Source organism: Gavia stellata, chromosome 22 (assembly GCF_030936135.1).
Source record: "Gavia stellata isolate bGavSte3 chromosome 22, bGavSte3.hap2, whole genome shotgun sequence".
In the NCBI taxonomy this organism is placed as follows: Eukaryota; Metazoa; Chordata; class Aves; order Gaviiformes; family Gaviidae; genus Gavia; species Gavia stellata.
Genome location: NC_082615.1, coordinates 5,756,830 through 5,775,362, shown reverse-complemented (window position 1 = coordinate 5,775,362; position 18,533 = coordinate 5,756,830). Strand labels below are relative to the sequence as shown.

Genomic DNA, 18,533 nt, shown 5'->3' with positions numbered 1-18,533 from the left:
CTGATCTTGCGCTGGGGACTCTGGGTTAGATATGCTCAGGCACGGATACCTGTTCTACCTACACACTCTGCTAACTGCACCCAAAATGCCAAAATCAAGACAGGCTTGGTGGTCACCAACAATACCAGGGTTTTCCTGCAGGCCAAATAGAGTCACACACATGCCTGCAAACCCTTGGTCACCAGTTTTATTAACCTGGTTTGACTCAGAGCAGAGTCTAGGTGATCAAATTTTGTTTCAACACTGCAACTGGCAAGCGGAATTGACGTATGGAGGAGAGATGAGCAGAACAGGCAAACAACAGACCATCCTTACACCATCCCTTCCTATGTGCACCAAAACATGACTTTAAATAACATACCTGTCAATTCTGTCAGCTAAGTGACCCTAAGAGCACACTCTCAGTACCCCAGCCACCTCCTTCTCCAAAACTAGCTGTGCACATGACTATTTTGTGGTATTTTGTGCTCACAAAGAACGAAAAAGAATCGAGAACATGAGACAGGCAGCTAATGCAGTGTCCTGTCCTCTGGTAGATTTGTTCAGAGAGAGAAAGAAGGTTTGTATGAGGGGGTCTCAGATGACAGTTTTGCTACTCTACCACGTGCTGATGACCCTGCCATTACCACCACCACATGCTCTCCCACCTTAGGACAACGTGGTGGATCAGTCTTGAGCTCCCAGACCCTAACCCCAAATGTCTGCATGTGTGTGCCCCTACAGACATCGAAACAGCCACTTTTTCTCAGCTCAGTCAGTCACTATGACTGCAGAGGGCAGGATAAAGCCCACCATATTTTGATACAATTAGCAAGAGGGTGTCTTGCCTCATCTCTTGTTGCAGAAAGGTGAGGAGGGACATCAACACCATTGTCACGGGCTTGTCACTATAAACAAAACTGTCATGCACAATGCAGATCATTCCTGGGTACAGAAAATCCATGTATAAACAAGGATAACCCACCCTTTACTAAGAAACCATTTGCCACAAAAGGCTACAGCAGGAGCTGGCAAAAAGGATGGTGGGAGCCAGGGAAAGCAGGTGTTGCTCCCGCAGCTCCATGGGATCCCACCCAGACAGGCAGCGTTGCTCAGCTGCAAAGACAGACCTTTATTGTGAAGGAGCCTGGGAATGGAGGGGCCTCCCAAGACAGCACTTCTGCTGGAAACCAGCGTAAAGGTACTGGATGCAGGTCCATCATCTTCTCTGCCTGGGCACCCAAAGTTTTGCAGTGATAAAGATGCCATTCCCCACCGGTACCAGCAGTGGAGCAGCTCCACCAGCAGCCTAGCATGGATTAAGGGGCTTCTTGTAAACCTGCAGCATCTCTGCTGAGATGACTGCTGAGCTGCAGGTGAAATACCAAAGTGCAAGAGGAGAGGAACCATCCCAAATTTTGTCTGCACAAGTTCTCAGCCCTCAGAACAGGAAACCACAGTTAGCAGGATCTTCACAGCCACGACTGCACTGTGTCCCAGGCAGAATATTTCAGTGGTGAAAGCGTCCCAGGATGCATTTCCTCAAAGTCAACACACAGGTCCAAAAGCCACTGGCGCAGGGTTTTCTTTTTATGACTTTGTATCACGCAGGAATACCTCTCTGCTGCAGTAAGTTACATTCTCAGTTACATTAACATCAGATTTTTCTCCCCTCCTTTTGCTCTCTGTCTTAAACAGCCAAACAGAAAATTTCCCACTTCAATGCTGCTGGTGGGATTTTTTAAAAAACAAACAAAGGAAGTGTGTTGGACAGTGCAATTTCCTCAGGACATTTTAGGGAACCATCTCATCAACCCACTCGCAACACTGCCAATTTAACAGTGCAATTGTAGGGTTGTTCAAACTGTCATGGTCTACACACAAAATGAGAGTAAAGGACTGAGGCACAATGCTCTTGGATGTTCATAGACAGCTTGAAAATAGCTGAAAGATTAAATCCCCCCCTAAAAACAAGTTTTCAGAATGTCTCTGACCCTATCTCAGGGTCACTGGGTTCATACACTGTGTACTCCCCTTCTTCACTAATGTCATACAGCTCTATCCTGCCACAAGGACAGTAAACGAGACGCAGAAATCCTTTCTTGCAGGACAAAGAAACACAGCCTATACAGGAAAAAGAATCGGCAATACCCAACCTACAATTTTCATGCAGCGCTGCCTGAAAAAAAGAGTCTTCTTGCTCATCCCAAAAGTCAAACTTCACCACTACAAAGTTGATTTAAGTGTGTGGGTGTGAAAATTACAGCATAGTCTGTACAGAGAAAAGCTGGGGTTTCTATTTTCTCCATCCGGTTTCCACTGGTCTTTCTATTGCTAACATGCAGGTAACACCCTGTGTAACTCATCCAATAGCTTCACAACACAGTGGAAAAACAAACAAAACAAAAACCATGGACCCAGGCCGATCAAAACTGAAGTGCATAAACACACACAGAGGAGATCTTTTCACAAAAAGCCAAAACAAACAGAAAGTTCAGAGATCAACAGGTGTGAGTGTCTCTCCCAGCCACTCTGACCACACTTAGAGCACATCTTAGATGTATCCAGAAACTATAACTCCTCCATTTTGCAAAAGACATAGCTCTGACTTTCAGGACAAACGTCAGGTGCTGGGACAAGCCTAGGCAGTCAGTCATTCGACTTCCCTGTAAATCTGTTTCCCCAGGCAGTCCTGGTTTATCCATCCAGTCACGTTTTCAGTAAGTCCCTCTTCCCTCAAAAGATTATGGTCATCTCCATTAGCTGCTGGGCTATAACATTTGTCCTCCAAAAATGAAACAGCTAGATTTTCAAATGGACCTTGCTGACATGAAAAGCCACACTCCACACAAACAGAGCGGCAGCTAAAGGGAATTCAGGGTGACAGGAGGGATTAGAAAGATCCTGTGCTTCAACAAGGAACCACTACCCTGAGTCCAAACAGCTTACAATAAGATGGGAAATTAAGGTATGAATCTGATGCTGTTATTCATCTGAAGTCAGGACTTGCTTCACGCACGAATCACTGGCATCCTCGAAGTACGCTACTACCTCTTATGTCCTCTGCTTTCCCCCACATTTGTAGCAGCCAGTCTCTAGACCCTGGGCAGTCACACCCACACATGCATCCCACCAGATCAACTCTCAATTAGCTCAGACACGGCTGCTGCAGGAACATGGGTACCGACGAACGCCTTGACGGTGACACAGTACAAAATGCTCTGCGCTGAACCAGTGCAGTCACACGAGGGTTTTCTACCTGTACTCCACAGACTGGCAATGGTCGTCAGAAACATTTACTGCCAGCAGACTGCAGTTTTTTCTGCAAAGTGCTCCACTGCTACCAGAATTTGAGGTATCTGGAAACTGAAAGAAGCTGACAGCCCGGTCTGTGATGCTGGAAGGCGCAAAAAATTCAAAGTATCACCTTTCAGAAGAGTTACTGAACCAATGCGGCCATCTTCACTTACTACAAACTAAACACTTTTACTACTTCCTTTCCCACCCTCCCATTTCCTTAAAGCCAGCATCTTTAGTTAATTTCTGCTTCCATCAATTATCAGTAGCAGAATTCCAACAACTGAGTCATAGCAGAGCTTGCAAAACAACTTCTCACACCACACGGGCTACTATTTGTTTCCTTTCCAATAAAAGGGTGTAACAGTGTTGACAAGGAAGACAAATTACAGAGGCAATGATCCACAAAGTCCTCTCTTTCGTCAGGGTTGCAGTTATCTCTCTAAGAGAGTTATAAAATACAATAAAATACAACAAGAAGTTACAAGGACATTAGAACAACGTCAAGTAAGTTGTAAATACCTACTTCAGATCTTATCTGATGCTATGCTAGCTGATGGTATGGCAGGCAAACAAAATTAAAACTCAAGTCCTGGCCTCTGGGAAGGTGGTTTCATCAGAGGAATGTGTCTTTTCTTCCCCACAATGAAGTATAAACACAGACTCTGAAAACAAGCTTTTCCTCCAGCGACTCCTAGCTAGCTTACTGAACTTGACTGAGCCAACAAATACTCACCCCACAGGTGAAACAAGGCTTAACTCTTGGGGGCTGGGGGATTGAGGGAAGTTTTAAATGAGCCTTTTTAGAAAAATTCTGGACCTGATCAGGAGGAATTGCTCAGAAAATAGGAGTTTCCCCATCTGTAGTCACTAGCTAAGTTTAGCCAGTCTCAGGAATGTTGGGTAACAGGTGGATCATAACATGCAGGATTTGTAAGAAATTTACTGAGGAGAAAAGGTCTGTGCACATCCTTCTTAATTCTCTCTGAAGCAAAACAGCACTTGAAGTCTTCAGCTGGAGCTGTGCAGGACCCTTCTGCTGTTGTGTAAAACAACAGCACCATCCAGCGGATAAATGGTACTCGCTTTTTCTCCCCTACCACTTCACATTTACCTACATTTATCTAAAAAAATGCAGTATATAAACTTTCTTCCAATTCTGAGTGTTTTAGGGTTTCATTTACCTTAGCCTTGCGTAAGAAAAGGTAAAACATTTCAGGAGAGTGGTAAAAAATAGCTCCAAAAAGAACACTTTCTACTGCCAGGCAGCTCTGTCAGCAGCACTCTCTCTCTCTGTTACCCTTCCTTGCACCAGGACTATGATCTCTTAACCACTATTGAGGAGGAAAAATTTACCCCAATGGAGGTGAGGACTCATCATACCTCACCCTTGGATTTTACCACTGGGAACAACATCACAGCCAGATGTGCTGCAGCGAGTCCACACGCAACCACATGGAGAAGGCACGCAACCTCCCCTGCCATGTCTGGCCTGGTTCACACTGCCAATTTTGGAGATGTGTTGAGACTGCTTAGAATTCCACAGGACGATGTCAGTTGGCTGTTTCATCTCTTTCTATAGCGGCATCCCTAACAATTTGGCTTAACATGTGAAAACAGTCACAGTCCCCACTGTAGGTTTGACACTACCCCCTCATGGAAAACCAGATCAATTATCCTTTTCTTTGAGACAAAGATGAAACAAACTATGTACCTCCTCTGTTAGTTTATTGTTCCCAATACAACTTAACAAACAAATGCGAGCAGTACACAGCATTCCCAACAGCTGATCACATCATGACTCACTCACTACACATACTGCCTGCATTCCTGACCTACTTTGGGAATTAAGAAAGCATTTCAGACAAGAGATTTTCTCCTTTAGCAAAAGGAGTGTCCTACAGCTATTCCAGAGTTGTTGGCTGGGATCCAGCAATTGGATGTGTTTGATGCACAATAGATATATTTGAAGTTTTTTAAAAAAAAATCGCAAGGAGTTCCATGTTCTGCTCTGTTCCTGTCCTAGCAGAAAGCCAGATTCATATCCATGGTACTAGCACTCCATCCTCATCTCCTGACCTTATCTTTAGGAATTCTTACCATCTAGTGCTGCTTCTGTAACTCAGTCTGAACATGTCCTCACAGGATCAGAATCTCTGCTGCTTCACTTGACATTTAGAGAGGACTCACAAGAAAGATCACATTCCTGGAACATGTCAGAATCCCTATAAAAACTCACCTTTGAGAAAAAAGCTTTAGTCATATTATGGAGAAAGGAGAATAAAACAAAAACCATCCACTTGCCACAAACAGAAGGCAGCAGACACCACTGTACATTTTACACCACCTCTGAGGTTATGTTGGTCAGACAGATTCCAGAGAAATGCAGTTGGAAAAGGCTACAATATCAAGGGTTTTATAGAGATTTGCCTCTTTGACCCCTTTTTATATAGTCCTTATATCAAAACGTGATTCACCAACAAAACCCTGGGTGGTAATAAAGGTGAAGCTGCTTTCTTAAAACAGGAGATGCTTATGCCACACATTCACTGCTTGATTACTACAGAAATTCCCTACAGTCACCAGTCACTGCAAGTTTCAGAACTAGTTATTTCCCCTGCCCCAGAGGAAATTATATTCGCTAAAAGGAATTGTTATCTACAACATGATTTTTTAACTTTGTTCCCACCATTCTTATGGGAAGAAACCCAGTCTATTATAAAGTCAAAGGCTGCAGATTTAATTCCCTGTTAAATGCATGTAACCTGGATACAGTGGTTAAGAGACATGAGGGACTGGGGGGAAAAAAACAAACAAAAACCAAAACAGGAGTGTGGGTTTTTTTAGTGTTATGATAACTCCAAAGCTGGTCTGGAAACTCCTACTTGCTATCCTCTCGTGGATATTAATGAGGACTTTTGCCTTTGATTCATTCTGAGAAATGCCCCAGAGGAACTTATTCAAAATATTTGACATAGTTTGCAAAAATCCCATAACTCCCCTTAACAGTGCAGAAGGCAACATAAGATGGAAAATAACCTTTTAGGTGCAGAAAGCAGAGGGTTTATGGTGGGTATGGGGCCACACTTTCCCATCTGTAACTATTCCCATTTCCTTCAAAGGAAAGGACAGTGGAAACCCATCTCTTCACTATCGGATACACTTGACCAGTTCACTGGCACAATTCCTCATGCTGTTGGCACAGCCATCCACTTTGTCTACACTGCTAATGCACTGGGCTAAGCCTGATTTACATAACTTACACCTGCTCTAGAGTGCAAAGCAGATGCTATCGCATCACAGAGCATAAGGTTTACCAATTCCAGAGGCAACCTATGCAAAAAAGCTCATTTAAAAGATCTGTAGAGAAAGTCTCCAAACCTGAAATCCCTACCAAAGCTACCTATAGAGCCAGAAGAGGGGAATGCTGCTTCCTCTTTCTCCTGCCTTCACCTCCCCCACCTACTAAAGCTCCTCAATGAAATCATGCCACTTTTTTTAAACCTGGATGTCTATTTGGTGCTCAAAGACTGCCTGAGCTTGAATGAGAAATGAAACACATCCAAGAACACTGAGGATGTGGAACAAAACGCTCTCATTCTCTGATATACCCAACATTAGATCAAGACAACACAATCTATTCCTTATTTACCAGATAAAGAGTCGTAATACTAGATTACACTAAACCACGCTTAGGGGGATGTCAGAACACACATTTTAAGAACATCAGAAAAAACGTGGCTACAAAACATCTTGGCAAAGATCTTGAATGAACCATCCTTGCCAAGCACGCTACTGGGGGCAGCAACACACAATTCACATTGCTTTGGGCACTTTTAGAGGGACAGAGGATTCACTCCCCAAGGTGCCAGCACCGGCAGATCCCAAGACCATCATCGAACATAGATTTACTAAAGAACAGCTTAAACCATGATCACCTCGACTTATCTCACTGCACTCCCACTCCAAACCCACTGAAACGAACGTCCTGACGACCTCAATGGACTTTTGGGTCAGAGTCGGTGGAAACTGTGAAGTGCACAGGCGGGGTAATCGGGATGCCGCACAAAGCCGGAGCCCGGCGGGCTGCCTGTCGGCTGGCGAAGGGGTGGCAGGTAAGGTCTAACCCCCCTGCCTCCCCACACGGCAGCCCACCTCACAGGCACCGAAACGGCCCTCTCCGAGCAGCCAGGATCGCTGCCAGGCACTCTCCAGCCAGACATTCACGGAGAGGCCCCCCGCCGCCACTGAGGGAGGCCTCAGCCTCTCGGCCGGGCCCGGCCCGGCCGCACCCCGCCAGCAGCAGCCCTCAGGCTCACTCGCGACTGCCGCCATCTTACAGTAAAGCGCGGGGGAGCAGCCCCGCGCATGCGCGCTCTGCCCCAGCTCAGGCAGAAGGCGGTGCTACGTCCCCTGTAGCGCCTGACGCCCACGCAGTCCGCATGCGCACTGCAGGATAACGCCGGTTTCGACGTTTTCCCGGCCTGCCCCTCCCTTGCCGTAGCGGGCTACGGGGGCCGGCTAGGGACAACCCAGTCGCGTTCCGCGATTCCGTACGGGTGCCAAATGGGGACAGGCGTGTCCAATCGCGAGCGGCCTGGGGCGCCCCGGGGCTGGTTGCCATAGCAACGCGCCCCCTCGCCGTGCCCTGCCCGGGCTCCGCCGCGGCCCTCGCAGCCAGAGAGACCCGCTGCGCCGGGGCTGCTGTCCCCTCCTCCCGCGGAGGCCTTCCCGAAGCCTCCGCCATCAGCCGTGGGCAGGAGCCGCTCCTCCCCCCAGTCCCGGGGGGCCCTGACCCCACCGAGGCTGGGGCTCACAGGAGACCAGGCCTCCATGGTACCAAGGGCCGTGAGAGGCCCCTCACCGCCAGCGCTGGTGCGGGATCCTCCTGCCCGTGTTTGCGGCCCCAGCGCCCGTCAAAGGGGAGAAGAGTTTCCCTAAACTCTCTCCTCGATGGCCCTCGCGCTGTCCCCCTGCTACTCGCTGTGCATTCCTACGGCCACGTTTGTAGCCTACATCCCTGTGTGAGGCCAAGGAAAAGCAGCTGGTGTTTATTTAAAGGACAGTACCCAGAAGGGGAGATCCTGCCGTAGCAACTGGTGAAATTTCCTGTATAAATACGGATGAGCCCAGAGGGAAAAGGAAATAAGAAGCTGGACAGCCAGGCCGGGACATACCCCATTGCTGCAGGTCCCAGCGGCAGCCTGTGGCCTCAAAGGTGCCTCCGAACGCCACCTCCCCACTGCCATCCACAGACTCACACAGACGTGTCCAGTGGGTTCCTCTTTATTACAGCCTTGCACCACACACAGAGAAAAAGTACCTTTTTGAACCCATGGGTTTTACATCTAGACATCCCTTTCTTTCATGTCTTGGGCACAAACTTCTTTATTTAGCTTAATTTCTTTCTCTAAATTTGAGCCTAGTAAATGACAGATCTTTTACCACTGTGCTGTCATCAACAGCATCTTAACATTTTGGTGACGCTGCTCGGAGAAGGTGTGGACGGGACACGTTTAATGCCAGCTACTCTTCCTTATTCAGCATTATGATTGCTGGCATAATGTGAAGCTGAGGGGTTTAAGGAATTTTTATTCTTTTTTTTTTTTCCCCCAGAAATGTTCCTGTTGAGAGAAGGCCCAAATGTAAAAGAAGAAATATAAAAATACTTTGGAAATAAACTGTAAAGTCCACAAGCCAAAGACTAAAAATCAACTAAACCTTAACTCTCCTTTGCTTGCTTTCAAGAAGAGCTTTGGAAAAGATCCTGCTTTCAGTTTTGAACTAGGGAGAAGTCCCATATACAAATTTTCTACATTTCTCCCTTTGCACAGCTTGACAAAGGAAATTGTGGCCTAGGCATAGAGCAAGCTAGCATGACGTTGCACATCATGATACTCCTTTTCCCACTTAATTCCTTCATGTTGAATAAGAAGAGGTAATTTTCAGACATTAAATTTAGGTTAAGTCATGACTTGGTAGTAAAACCAGCTTGATCTCATAATAAATATGCCTTCACTTAAGTGAAAACAATTAGAAGATTAAATGATTCTTAAAAGTCAAATAGTACAGTGTTATAGAATATACTGTAGTGGGAAACAGTGACCAGATAATGAGATATTTGGTTTCTCAGACTCAAAAGAATTACACAAAATAAAGCAAACCTAATCTTTTAAGAGATCATTCCCTAAAACTGAGTCAGAAAATGTTGCCTCCCTTTGTCAGCAGTTATTAAAACTGAGAAAATCTTTCCTGATAATAAAGTATTTAACAGCATTTCATAGGTGAGAGAAGTACACCGGAAGACATTCAGTTAAAATTAGTAATGCTCATTGATTTACTCTATCCAAACCACCAAGAGTTGGGCAAAACTGTTCAAAATACTTGATAAGTTCACAGAGCTTTCCTAAGTATGTAATTTCCCACATCATTTTTATGTTAGGAGAACAGGACTTGAATTGGACACAACCATCCTTGTAAAAATGACGGCCGCTTTTCTGTCCTGCTTTTACCAGCGTCAAGAGGCAAAGAGATTTTTGTGTTTCCAGGCTGAAGTCAGCTGCTGTTTTCTCAGGTGTGAAGATGAGCTCAATGGGGTCAGCCAGAACTGACTTGGTTTTGTTTCAAAAAGCCAGCGTGAAGGAGGATGAAGTGATCTTTCCAAGGAAATGAGAACGGCAACTCACCTCTGATCGGCGCATTAATGCCTTGTCTTTGGCTATTCGTTCTCTAAGTGTAGGATTGGAAGCCTCTCTGCCAAGAGAGGTTGTGCAGCCTCCATCCTTGGAGGTTTTCAACCCGACAGGATAAAGCCCTGAGTAACCTGGCTTGATCTCATAGCTGATGCTGCTTTGAGCAGGAGGTTGGACTACAGACCTCCTTAGGTTCCTTCCAACACGAGTTATTCTATGATTCTATTATTTTCATCTGGTTTACATCTATCATCTTTGGCTTTCTTCAGATATCAAACTGGTAAAGACTAGGTTTGAAAGTTCATTTTTATAAAGCATGGCCAGGAAAAAGTTGCAAGTTTAACTACTTTCTATCACTGAGATATATGGCCAAGCCAGAGAGAGGTAAAAATCTCTGTATGAGATTAAAATATCACGATAACTCTTCAAGGAAAAATGATAAAAAGGATGAGAAATTACAAATCTTTTGAAGTATATATTACAGGCCTATATGAGTTTGCAAAGCATACTGGAACTGCAAAATAACTACTGAAACATGTTTATAGCACTACAGTCTCCAGTGTGCTGCATAATAAGGGCCAAGATGACTTTTGGACATAGCCTGCACTGGCTGCAAGGTTATATATCATACAGTCTAAGCTGCTCCTTCATGTCTCCTTCAGACATCTCTCCAAATGTGTCACTTTTTTCCTTCATGAGCCTGAAGATGGCAGCCAGCTGCTCTCTCTGAACCCTGTCAAGAAGAAAAGGAGAAGTAGGAATAGCCAGTCCCCAGAAGGCACTTTGAGCAAGAACACCATGGTCAAATGAAACACGAAGCCAAAGGCAGGTCATTTTACAAGCCCTACTGACTGCAGGAATTCTGCCCATGTGAGATGAGAAAGAGATAGCCTCTGGTTCTCCTTACTCCACCTTCCCATCTCTCCAATCATCCTGCACGTCTCTCTGCAGTTCTTTAAATATGGAGATAAAACAGACTGCTTTAACACAACCAGTTCCTTAGGGCTTATCTATGCTCAAAATTTCAGGATAACTCGGCATGTGGAATTTCATAAGACCAATATGTCCCAATTTAGCAGACTCCATAACGAAACTGGATTAAGCTTCATCAGCACAGTGTCCTTTCAGTCTGTAATGAGAGTATGTAGATAACAGAGTAATTCAGGAACAGCTATTACATTTTAAATGCATACCCTACCTTAGAACTAGAGACTAGACTACCTTCCAGTGTGGACATGACTTTAATCAGCTGCTGGAAGATAAGATCACAGATAGAAATTTTTGATTCGAGAGTTTGTTGGCCAATGACAAATGGTGAGATGGACTCATGTAGCCAGTCCAGCAATGAGGTGATCTCTGTGTGGGCAGAGGCTGACCAGTGGACCATCTAGCTCAGATTTCCATCCCTAGAAAGTCCCATAGTAGATGATTAACTCCCTTCTCCCCATAACAGATGATGTCCTGATTTTTCCCTAACCTGAAGCAGTTAACCATTGTTGTATGTCCTGCAGCACAAAGCTTGGTATCTGTCACAGGGCTTCATTTGAGGAAGCTTTATAGGAGGGCTTATATTGTTCATACATCTACTGATCATCCGTCAGGGATACAGAAGGGTGGGCAGCACAGGAGTGTCATTTGTTCTCAAGTAGCTCATGAACTGATACAACTGTCTAGAAAATCCTCTTTTAGGGCAAAATGAATGTGCACCTTGGCTCCAGTTGGGGCTGGCTGTGGGCTGGTACATTCTCATTGCTGAACCCCTACCTGATTGGGATCAGATTGAAGTATTGCCTAGCACACCTCATACCTGACGCTCCTGTGTGAGATTAAAAGAACTAAGGAGGTTGTGGTGCTTTATGGCTGTAACAAGGGAGAAGCAGTTTCTGTTACTTCAAGGCTCATTTTGCCCCTGCGTGACTGTGGGGCCAGAATTCAGCGATAGCCCCGCAGCACAGAGCACAGATCTGCCACAATCCCAGCTCTTCCTGCTTGTTTAGCATCTTTAGACCTCCCCTGGGCTAGAAAGACAGACTCTGGCTTTTACTTCCACATTGTCACCCTGTCAAGAGTCCTCTGTCCCCATCACAGCCAGCTTTCTGTGTAGGACTTTAATATATTGTAATTAATCCATTTAAATGCACGCCATTAGTTAACTGGGGGTAGTCTTCCTGCAAGTCCTGTGTGGACAAGCTATTAGCTGTTCCAGTAACAGGAGGGGTAGAAATACATATGACAGGCAAAACCAGGACACAATCTTTGCTTGAAAGAAGAGAGGACAGCATCAACACATCAGAAGCAACCACACCACGAACAAGATCAATGGAAGGAGACAGTCAGGAACAAGCACAGGAGCCTTGGCGTGCTGAGCTTCTGCCGAGTGGGGCTCTGCATTTTCCCCTCTCCTGGACTAAGCCCCAGCAGAAGCAGGAAGAGGAGGCTGTCCTCCCAGCACCATTGCAGCAGGCAGGGCAGGAAAAAAAGCAGATCCTGGCAAAAGAAAGCTCATTTGCCAATTCTTTTCTATTGCAATTAAAATGCAATTGTCCTAAGGCCAAACATATCCCAATAATGATATGGGATCTTTTGGTTACAAAAGCTCTGGCCACAGGCTGTCAAGCACCTGGATTTGTCTGTCTCTTCTGTAATTTTTTGTGCTTAGATGAATAGCATCCAACTGCCCTTTCCAGATGAGAGGAAGGGAAGCACAGTCAATAGCGATCAATATTTTATTTTAGATCACTGCTGGGCACCAGAGGGCACATTTCCAGTCTGGTGTGGAGAAATTCAATACACAGCCTTGCCTCACGTGTCTGAAATACATGCCAGCTGGGAATGCTCCACACAGGTCTGCATCCCTTGCTCGTTATTTCACAGCCATTAACACTGCTCAAACCTCCCCAAAGGCCCATTTCCTTGTCTCCAAACCTCCAAAATCAAGATCACAGACAATATTCACTCTTTTTTTTTAAGTGCAACATCAATGCATTTTGGCTCTCCCCTCAACTTTAAGTATCATGACTGTGCATTTAAAAAACAGAAATAAAAAAGAGCTGTTACTTGTCTGCACTACATAATCTACAACAAAGAGAGAGCAAAACAAAGATAAAGAGAGAAAAGAGCCTGGGAAGGAAGAGTAAGGCATCAAAAACATGAAACTGATTTCAAAAAGGAGCTTCTCCTATCAAAGGTGACCTTGTAAAACAACTTTGTACTGCTCCAGATTGTATCTTTTTTTGATTATTTCAGATCAAACCTACTCCATTCACAAGTAAAATCATTCTTCCCAGAAGTGCTGTCCTCAAAACTACTTGGATTCAGGAGGTCAAACAGGATTTTACTCATTGCTGACAAAATAGATTAATTAAGGATTTTCAAAGCAGCCTAATTCTTCTTGATAGGCAATCGAATTTGCATACTTAACTCCCTCAGGCTCTTTTCAGACATTTCAGTCCAAGAATTTTGCGATTAACTGGAGATTTGGGGCAGTGAGCCATAGATATGTTAAAGGAAATCTGTGTTTCAGGAACTGCTAGGTATCCGTGTTCACAGCAGCTGAACTCCTGGGCAGAGCTCTGAATTGGGAATGTTGATAATTGCTCCACAGCCAAACAAGACCAGCATCCTGCTGCAACACTGCGTTGCTCCAGCAGAAATAAGGGAAAATCCCTGACTTTCGCCACTGGTCTGACTCTGTTGTTAAGGAAGCCAGTGGAATAATTTATGGGGTAAAAGGCATAGGAGGGCAGAACGTACCTCTAACCTAAAATCCAGATTTTCAACACAAATCTCTTGAGGAAGAAGTTGCGAGCTGCTGGAGGCAGGGAGAACAAGCACAAACCACATAAACTATTCAAAGGTTTATTGGACCAAACAAAGGCAATTTTTACAGATTCAAGCCACTAGAATTACAGTCCTTTATATAAGAGCCACCATCAGATACAAAACAAACAAACAAAACAAACAAAAGTAAAAAATACCCAGACAGCCATTTGAGTTGAAGAAATAGTTTGACTTGCTGCCACTAGCAAAAATCTGGACTCAACTATAGACTTTTCTTGATGTACATATTGCCATGTAACTTAAACACAATGTATATAAGGCATTCTTTGCATAGTTGGGTGCTTGGGACACAGAGTCAGCCAGCCAGCACCGAGGGGAGACAGCGGCTGTACCAGCGGGATGTTGAAGCAGAGGGTCCAGATGTGCCTAAATTCATATGCAAACCACTGAACACGCTTGCAGTTGTCGGCTGGGAAGGGGCAGCCCAGCCTCTTCTAAAGCTGAAGCCTCCTGCTGTTCTTTAAATAAGCCCTTTTATGAAGAGTTTGCCAACCCCAGGCGCTGGAAAGGACAACTGTGTACAAGGTTTCAAGTATTGTCTGCATAGGAATTAAAAAGGGGGAAAAAAAGCAGCCTGTTGGGTTTCTGATATGTTTGCAGCGTTAGCCAAGAGGCAGTTGTCCTGCAGTGAGAGAGAAACTTTGAAGGACACATGCCCACCCAGCCTGGTGTTTCTACAACATCGTTAGAGGACATGGGCCCTCTTCTCACTTGCAAACCAGCTGGGTTTGATTTGAAACCTGCTATGTCTGAAGCAGGTGCACATGCCCAGCCGAATTAATCTTCTATATTTGACAGAGCTGAGGAGCAATGCTGAGCTCTGGCTCCAGTGGACAAGCCACAGGGCTAGCAAGAGAAGAGGGCACTGGAACAGCAAGCAGGCAGAGGAATGGGGAGGGTGTCTCTTCCAGGACCCCCACAATCTCATCCTGAGCCAGAGGGAACCCTTGATGCCATAGCTACCTCCTTGGGTGTCTCGTCTTGGGAACCAGAGTAGGGAAAAGTGAGAATCCAGGTATTAACAGCAGCCAAAGTGTGGTCTCCTAAATCTCCACCACAAGCAGAACAGCTAAACTATCAATCTTTGTCACTTCGAGTCATTCTGTCTACCTACAGAATCAGCTCTCTGCTAAAATAACTACAGAAGCAAGATTTCAGTCAGTCCAGCTACCATCTGCCATCCCTCACTTGGACCCCACTTTGTCCCTCCACCCCTCAGAATAAAGCAGCGTTGTACAACATTTGAAATCATAGGCAGTTCCCACCCCCCAGCAGTAAAGAGGAGTTTGGCCCCAGGAAGAAACAACTTGATAGTCTGGTATAAGGTCCAGGCTGGTCTGGGAGAAGAGCTACAGTTTGCCCACCCCAATAAAGGAACAACACAGATTTCACGGCAGGCCTAATACATGGTAATGAACACAACTAATAGACTCGCTGCGTATTTAGTGTCCAATTTGGGTTGTGTTTGGGGGAGAGGGAGGAAGGTTCATCTCCTAGGACATCCCAGTCCCCCAAACACAACTCAAGTCACTGGTTGGGCCCAGCCCCAGTCCATGGAGCCACACAACAGGATCTCCTCAAACTTGACACCACAGGAGTTTTTGAAGAACTCAACTTCAGACCAAGAGGGGATCCCAAGTTTTGAGGGTTTATGGATTTCTCTTATGGGTGTGTTTGGTTGGTTTTGGTATTTCTCTCAAGCCTTTAAAGATGCCAAGGGATGCCTTTAGGAGGAGGCTAGGGACAACTTCATATAGTCTTCAGTTCTGCAAAGAGAAACAGGGAGAGAAGAGAAATCATTTCAGTCACTTCACCCCTCAGGTTGGTTCATTATTATTCACATAAATGAGCAGGGGGAAAACTCCGCGTGTGTGGGGGGGAAGGCAAGGCAACTTCCCACCTCAGGGCAGAACAAGCCGCTGTTTGCAAACCTCGTGCCTCTAAGGAGAATGCACTTTGCTTCATCAACTGCAGCAGGATAGTCAAAACTCAATCAGAAGCGTAAATCCTCTCATCTGGAACCAAGTCTAAGTTACAACTCTTCTGACCTACTGATGAGAGCTGAAGAAGCCAACTAATTGCAAGGCTTCGTTAACTCCAGGGGTTACTGCCTCACTTCCCTGTGCAGACTCTCCCTGGGCTGTTGGCACCCTTGTCCAGCCCAGATTCCTCCTCCCACCTGCAGCCAGATGAGCCAGGAATGAGTACTGGTTTCACAGGGCAGTGTGCCTGAACAGGTTGACCTTTCTCAATCTTCCTACAAGATGTGTCTCTTCAAGGGAAGAAGGCAAAAAACCTCAAACTCTCTGCAGGTCATGGGGCTTCCTTTTGATGGGAAGCTCTCCCAGTGTCCCAGGGAAGGAGGGCGAGATGGTTACATGTGTTTTATGGATGGGGGATATCCAGGCACTCCCTGAGGTCTTGCAGCATGTTGTTAGCAGAGCCAGGGCTAAAAAATGTGGTCCCTTGTTCTCAGCTTGAACCTTTCAGACATTCTGCTCTTACTGCTCCAGCATCTCTCATGGCCCACCATCCACAATGGGCAACCTGACGGTAGCCTGGGCAACTGCCCACGGACACAGAGACCTGCACTAAGGTAGAGAGAAGCTACAACACGTGTTACCTGGGCACTTACCAACACACACAGATGCACCCCAGCCTAATTCTTCCTGAATTCAATAGGGTTCACTGCCCATAACACCCGAGTCCCATTTGAAAGTCCCATGCTCCTGACAGCCACAGCATGAAGGCAAATTACAGCCTCATCTCTTCTTCAATCCTCTGCAAAAGGTTGCCTTCTCCAGCAGCCTCACAAGTGCAGCTGGCGACCCGGATCCCGGATGAGAGATACAGGCTGAAGCATCACGTGGCACTGGGGTTACTCAAGCAACGCTGCGGAGGCTCAGTGGCCGGCCCATTAGGACAAAGAAAGGAAATTCTCCAGAGTGGATAATCGCTCTGTGAGATTCGCAGCGCTGAGGATCGGATCATCCCGCTCAAGTCACGCAAGCGTAATCAGATTTCACGTGTGAGGGCATAAGCTCGTTGCCATGGGGGCCCAGAAGGAGAGGTGCCCTCCAGCATGCCACAGTTGGAGTGGTGAGGGATGGAGGATGTCAGGGAGGGTGGATGGGCCTCGGTTGCAGCTCCTCACAGGGATACTCACCTCCAGGACAGGGCCAGGCTGATAGGTGGGGTGAGAAGATCTTAAACAAGTATAAACTTAATGGAGGATGTCCGTCAGAGACATAAATGCCCCATCTGCACAACAGGGATAACCCTTACTGCTCTTGGAGCAAGCTGTGAGGGGGATTAGACTAAAGAGCATGAGACAGTCCATCACTGGGGACATCAGGGCCATATAACCCCCAGGCTGAGAAGCTCTGACATTGCTGCCACAGAGCCCGAGAGACTTAATTAGCTTGGGATGGAGGCTGAGAGCCTAGAGCCACTGCTTATCCTTGGCTCTTCCCTCCTTTCTATTCGCCTTGAACAATGAGATCAACCTGGTTGGCATGCTTTCCCCTAGCAGCGCATCAATCAAACCAGGTTAGAGTCTTCTTTTGCTGGAAGCCCGTGTCCTCTCTTCAGATACAAATTATCCAAATATCTCTGCTCTGGCCCCAGCTGAAGGCCAAGTCAGTAAATCGTATGATTTGTCAGCTGGACATGGTTCTGTGCAAGGAACAACTGGAGAACAAGGAGCTCAGACAAAGGCAGGTCCTGGCTTATGAGGGAGGCTCAGGTACTGAAGGTTTCAAAAGACCGTGCTTCTCCTCAAGCATGGAAACTGGATGTAATTCGGGTGGCCTCAGAATTCCCCTCACTGCAGCTCAGCCATGGCATCAGCACAAGGGCATGGGCTTCTTGCCTTTGAGAGCAGACAGCATCCCAGCACTGACAAATGGGGTGGGTTGGTGGCATTCCCATATGTGTTTATCCCTCATTCATGCAAAATCTGCAGCAGGAGGTCAGGAAATCCTGTAGCCCATCCATAGACTATAGCTTTCCAAAGGAGTCCTGACCCACTCCAAGAAGATCCCAGAGCATCTTGCTGTAACCACCTCCGGCAATTGCTTGTGCCCTTTGCATGAATAGTTTCACTCAGAAAGCTGATTTTCTGAAGTGCAGACTACTCCCAGCTCCTTCCCCTGGCAGAGGGAGCAGGTGCTCGGCTTCTTGGGAACATCAGTCCTCTGGTCTGAAATCCTGGCAAGGAGGGCAGATAGCAATCTGGCTCCAGACTCTTTTCAATCCAGACAGGCTAAGATTGACCCTTGAGGATCGAGAGCAGTGAAGAAAGGCCCTGGGTGCTGGGCAGACGTGGCAATGGGTGGTCAAGCTCTCCCCAGGCAGTTCCCTCCCATCTCACTGCTGGGGATGGTCTCATCACCACTGCTTCCCATTTCTCTACCATTGGGGCAGCTACCATCTCATTTCTGGTAGTGACCATAACTCAGTCCTGTCCAGGATCGGGGTATTGTAGAAAGAATATGAGGAATGACATACTAAATCTAAGCTTTTCCAGTCATCTCGAAAGCGTGGGCCAGTTTCTTCAGCCAATAGGTAAAACGTGGAGAGAGAGGACTTAAATGCAGAACAGGGAAAGACAGTCAGTGCTTAGAAAAAAGAGCAGGACAGTGAGAGGTACCAAAGGGAGCTTCTATCAACACAAAATTCCTCCAGTGGGACAGAAAAGTCAAAAGGTGCACACGACCTCGGGAA

At 46.2% G+C, this 18,533-nt stretch overlaps 1 protein-coding gene across 1 annotated transcript in view; it reads right to left on the bottom strand.

Annotated features, from left to right (window-relative positions):
• Positions 1-10,518: 10,518 nt before the first annotated feature.
• Positions 10,519-18,533, bottom strand: part of MXRA7 (matrix remodeling associated 7) — a 29,342-nt gene continuing 21,327 nt past the window's right edge. The window contains exon 5 of the mRNA XM_059828186.1: positions 10,519-10,701. Coding sequence (XP_059684169.1) covers positions 10,587-10,701 — 115 coding nt within the window. The 3' untranslated portion in view covers positions 10,519-10,586. The remainder of the gene's footprint in view (positions 10,702-18,533) is intronic.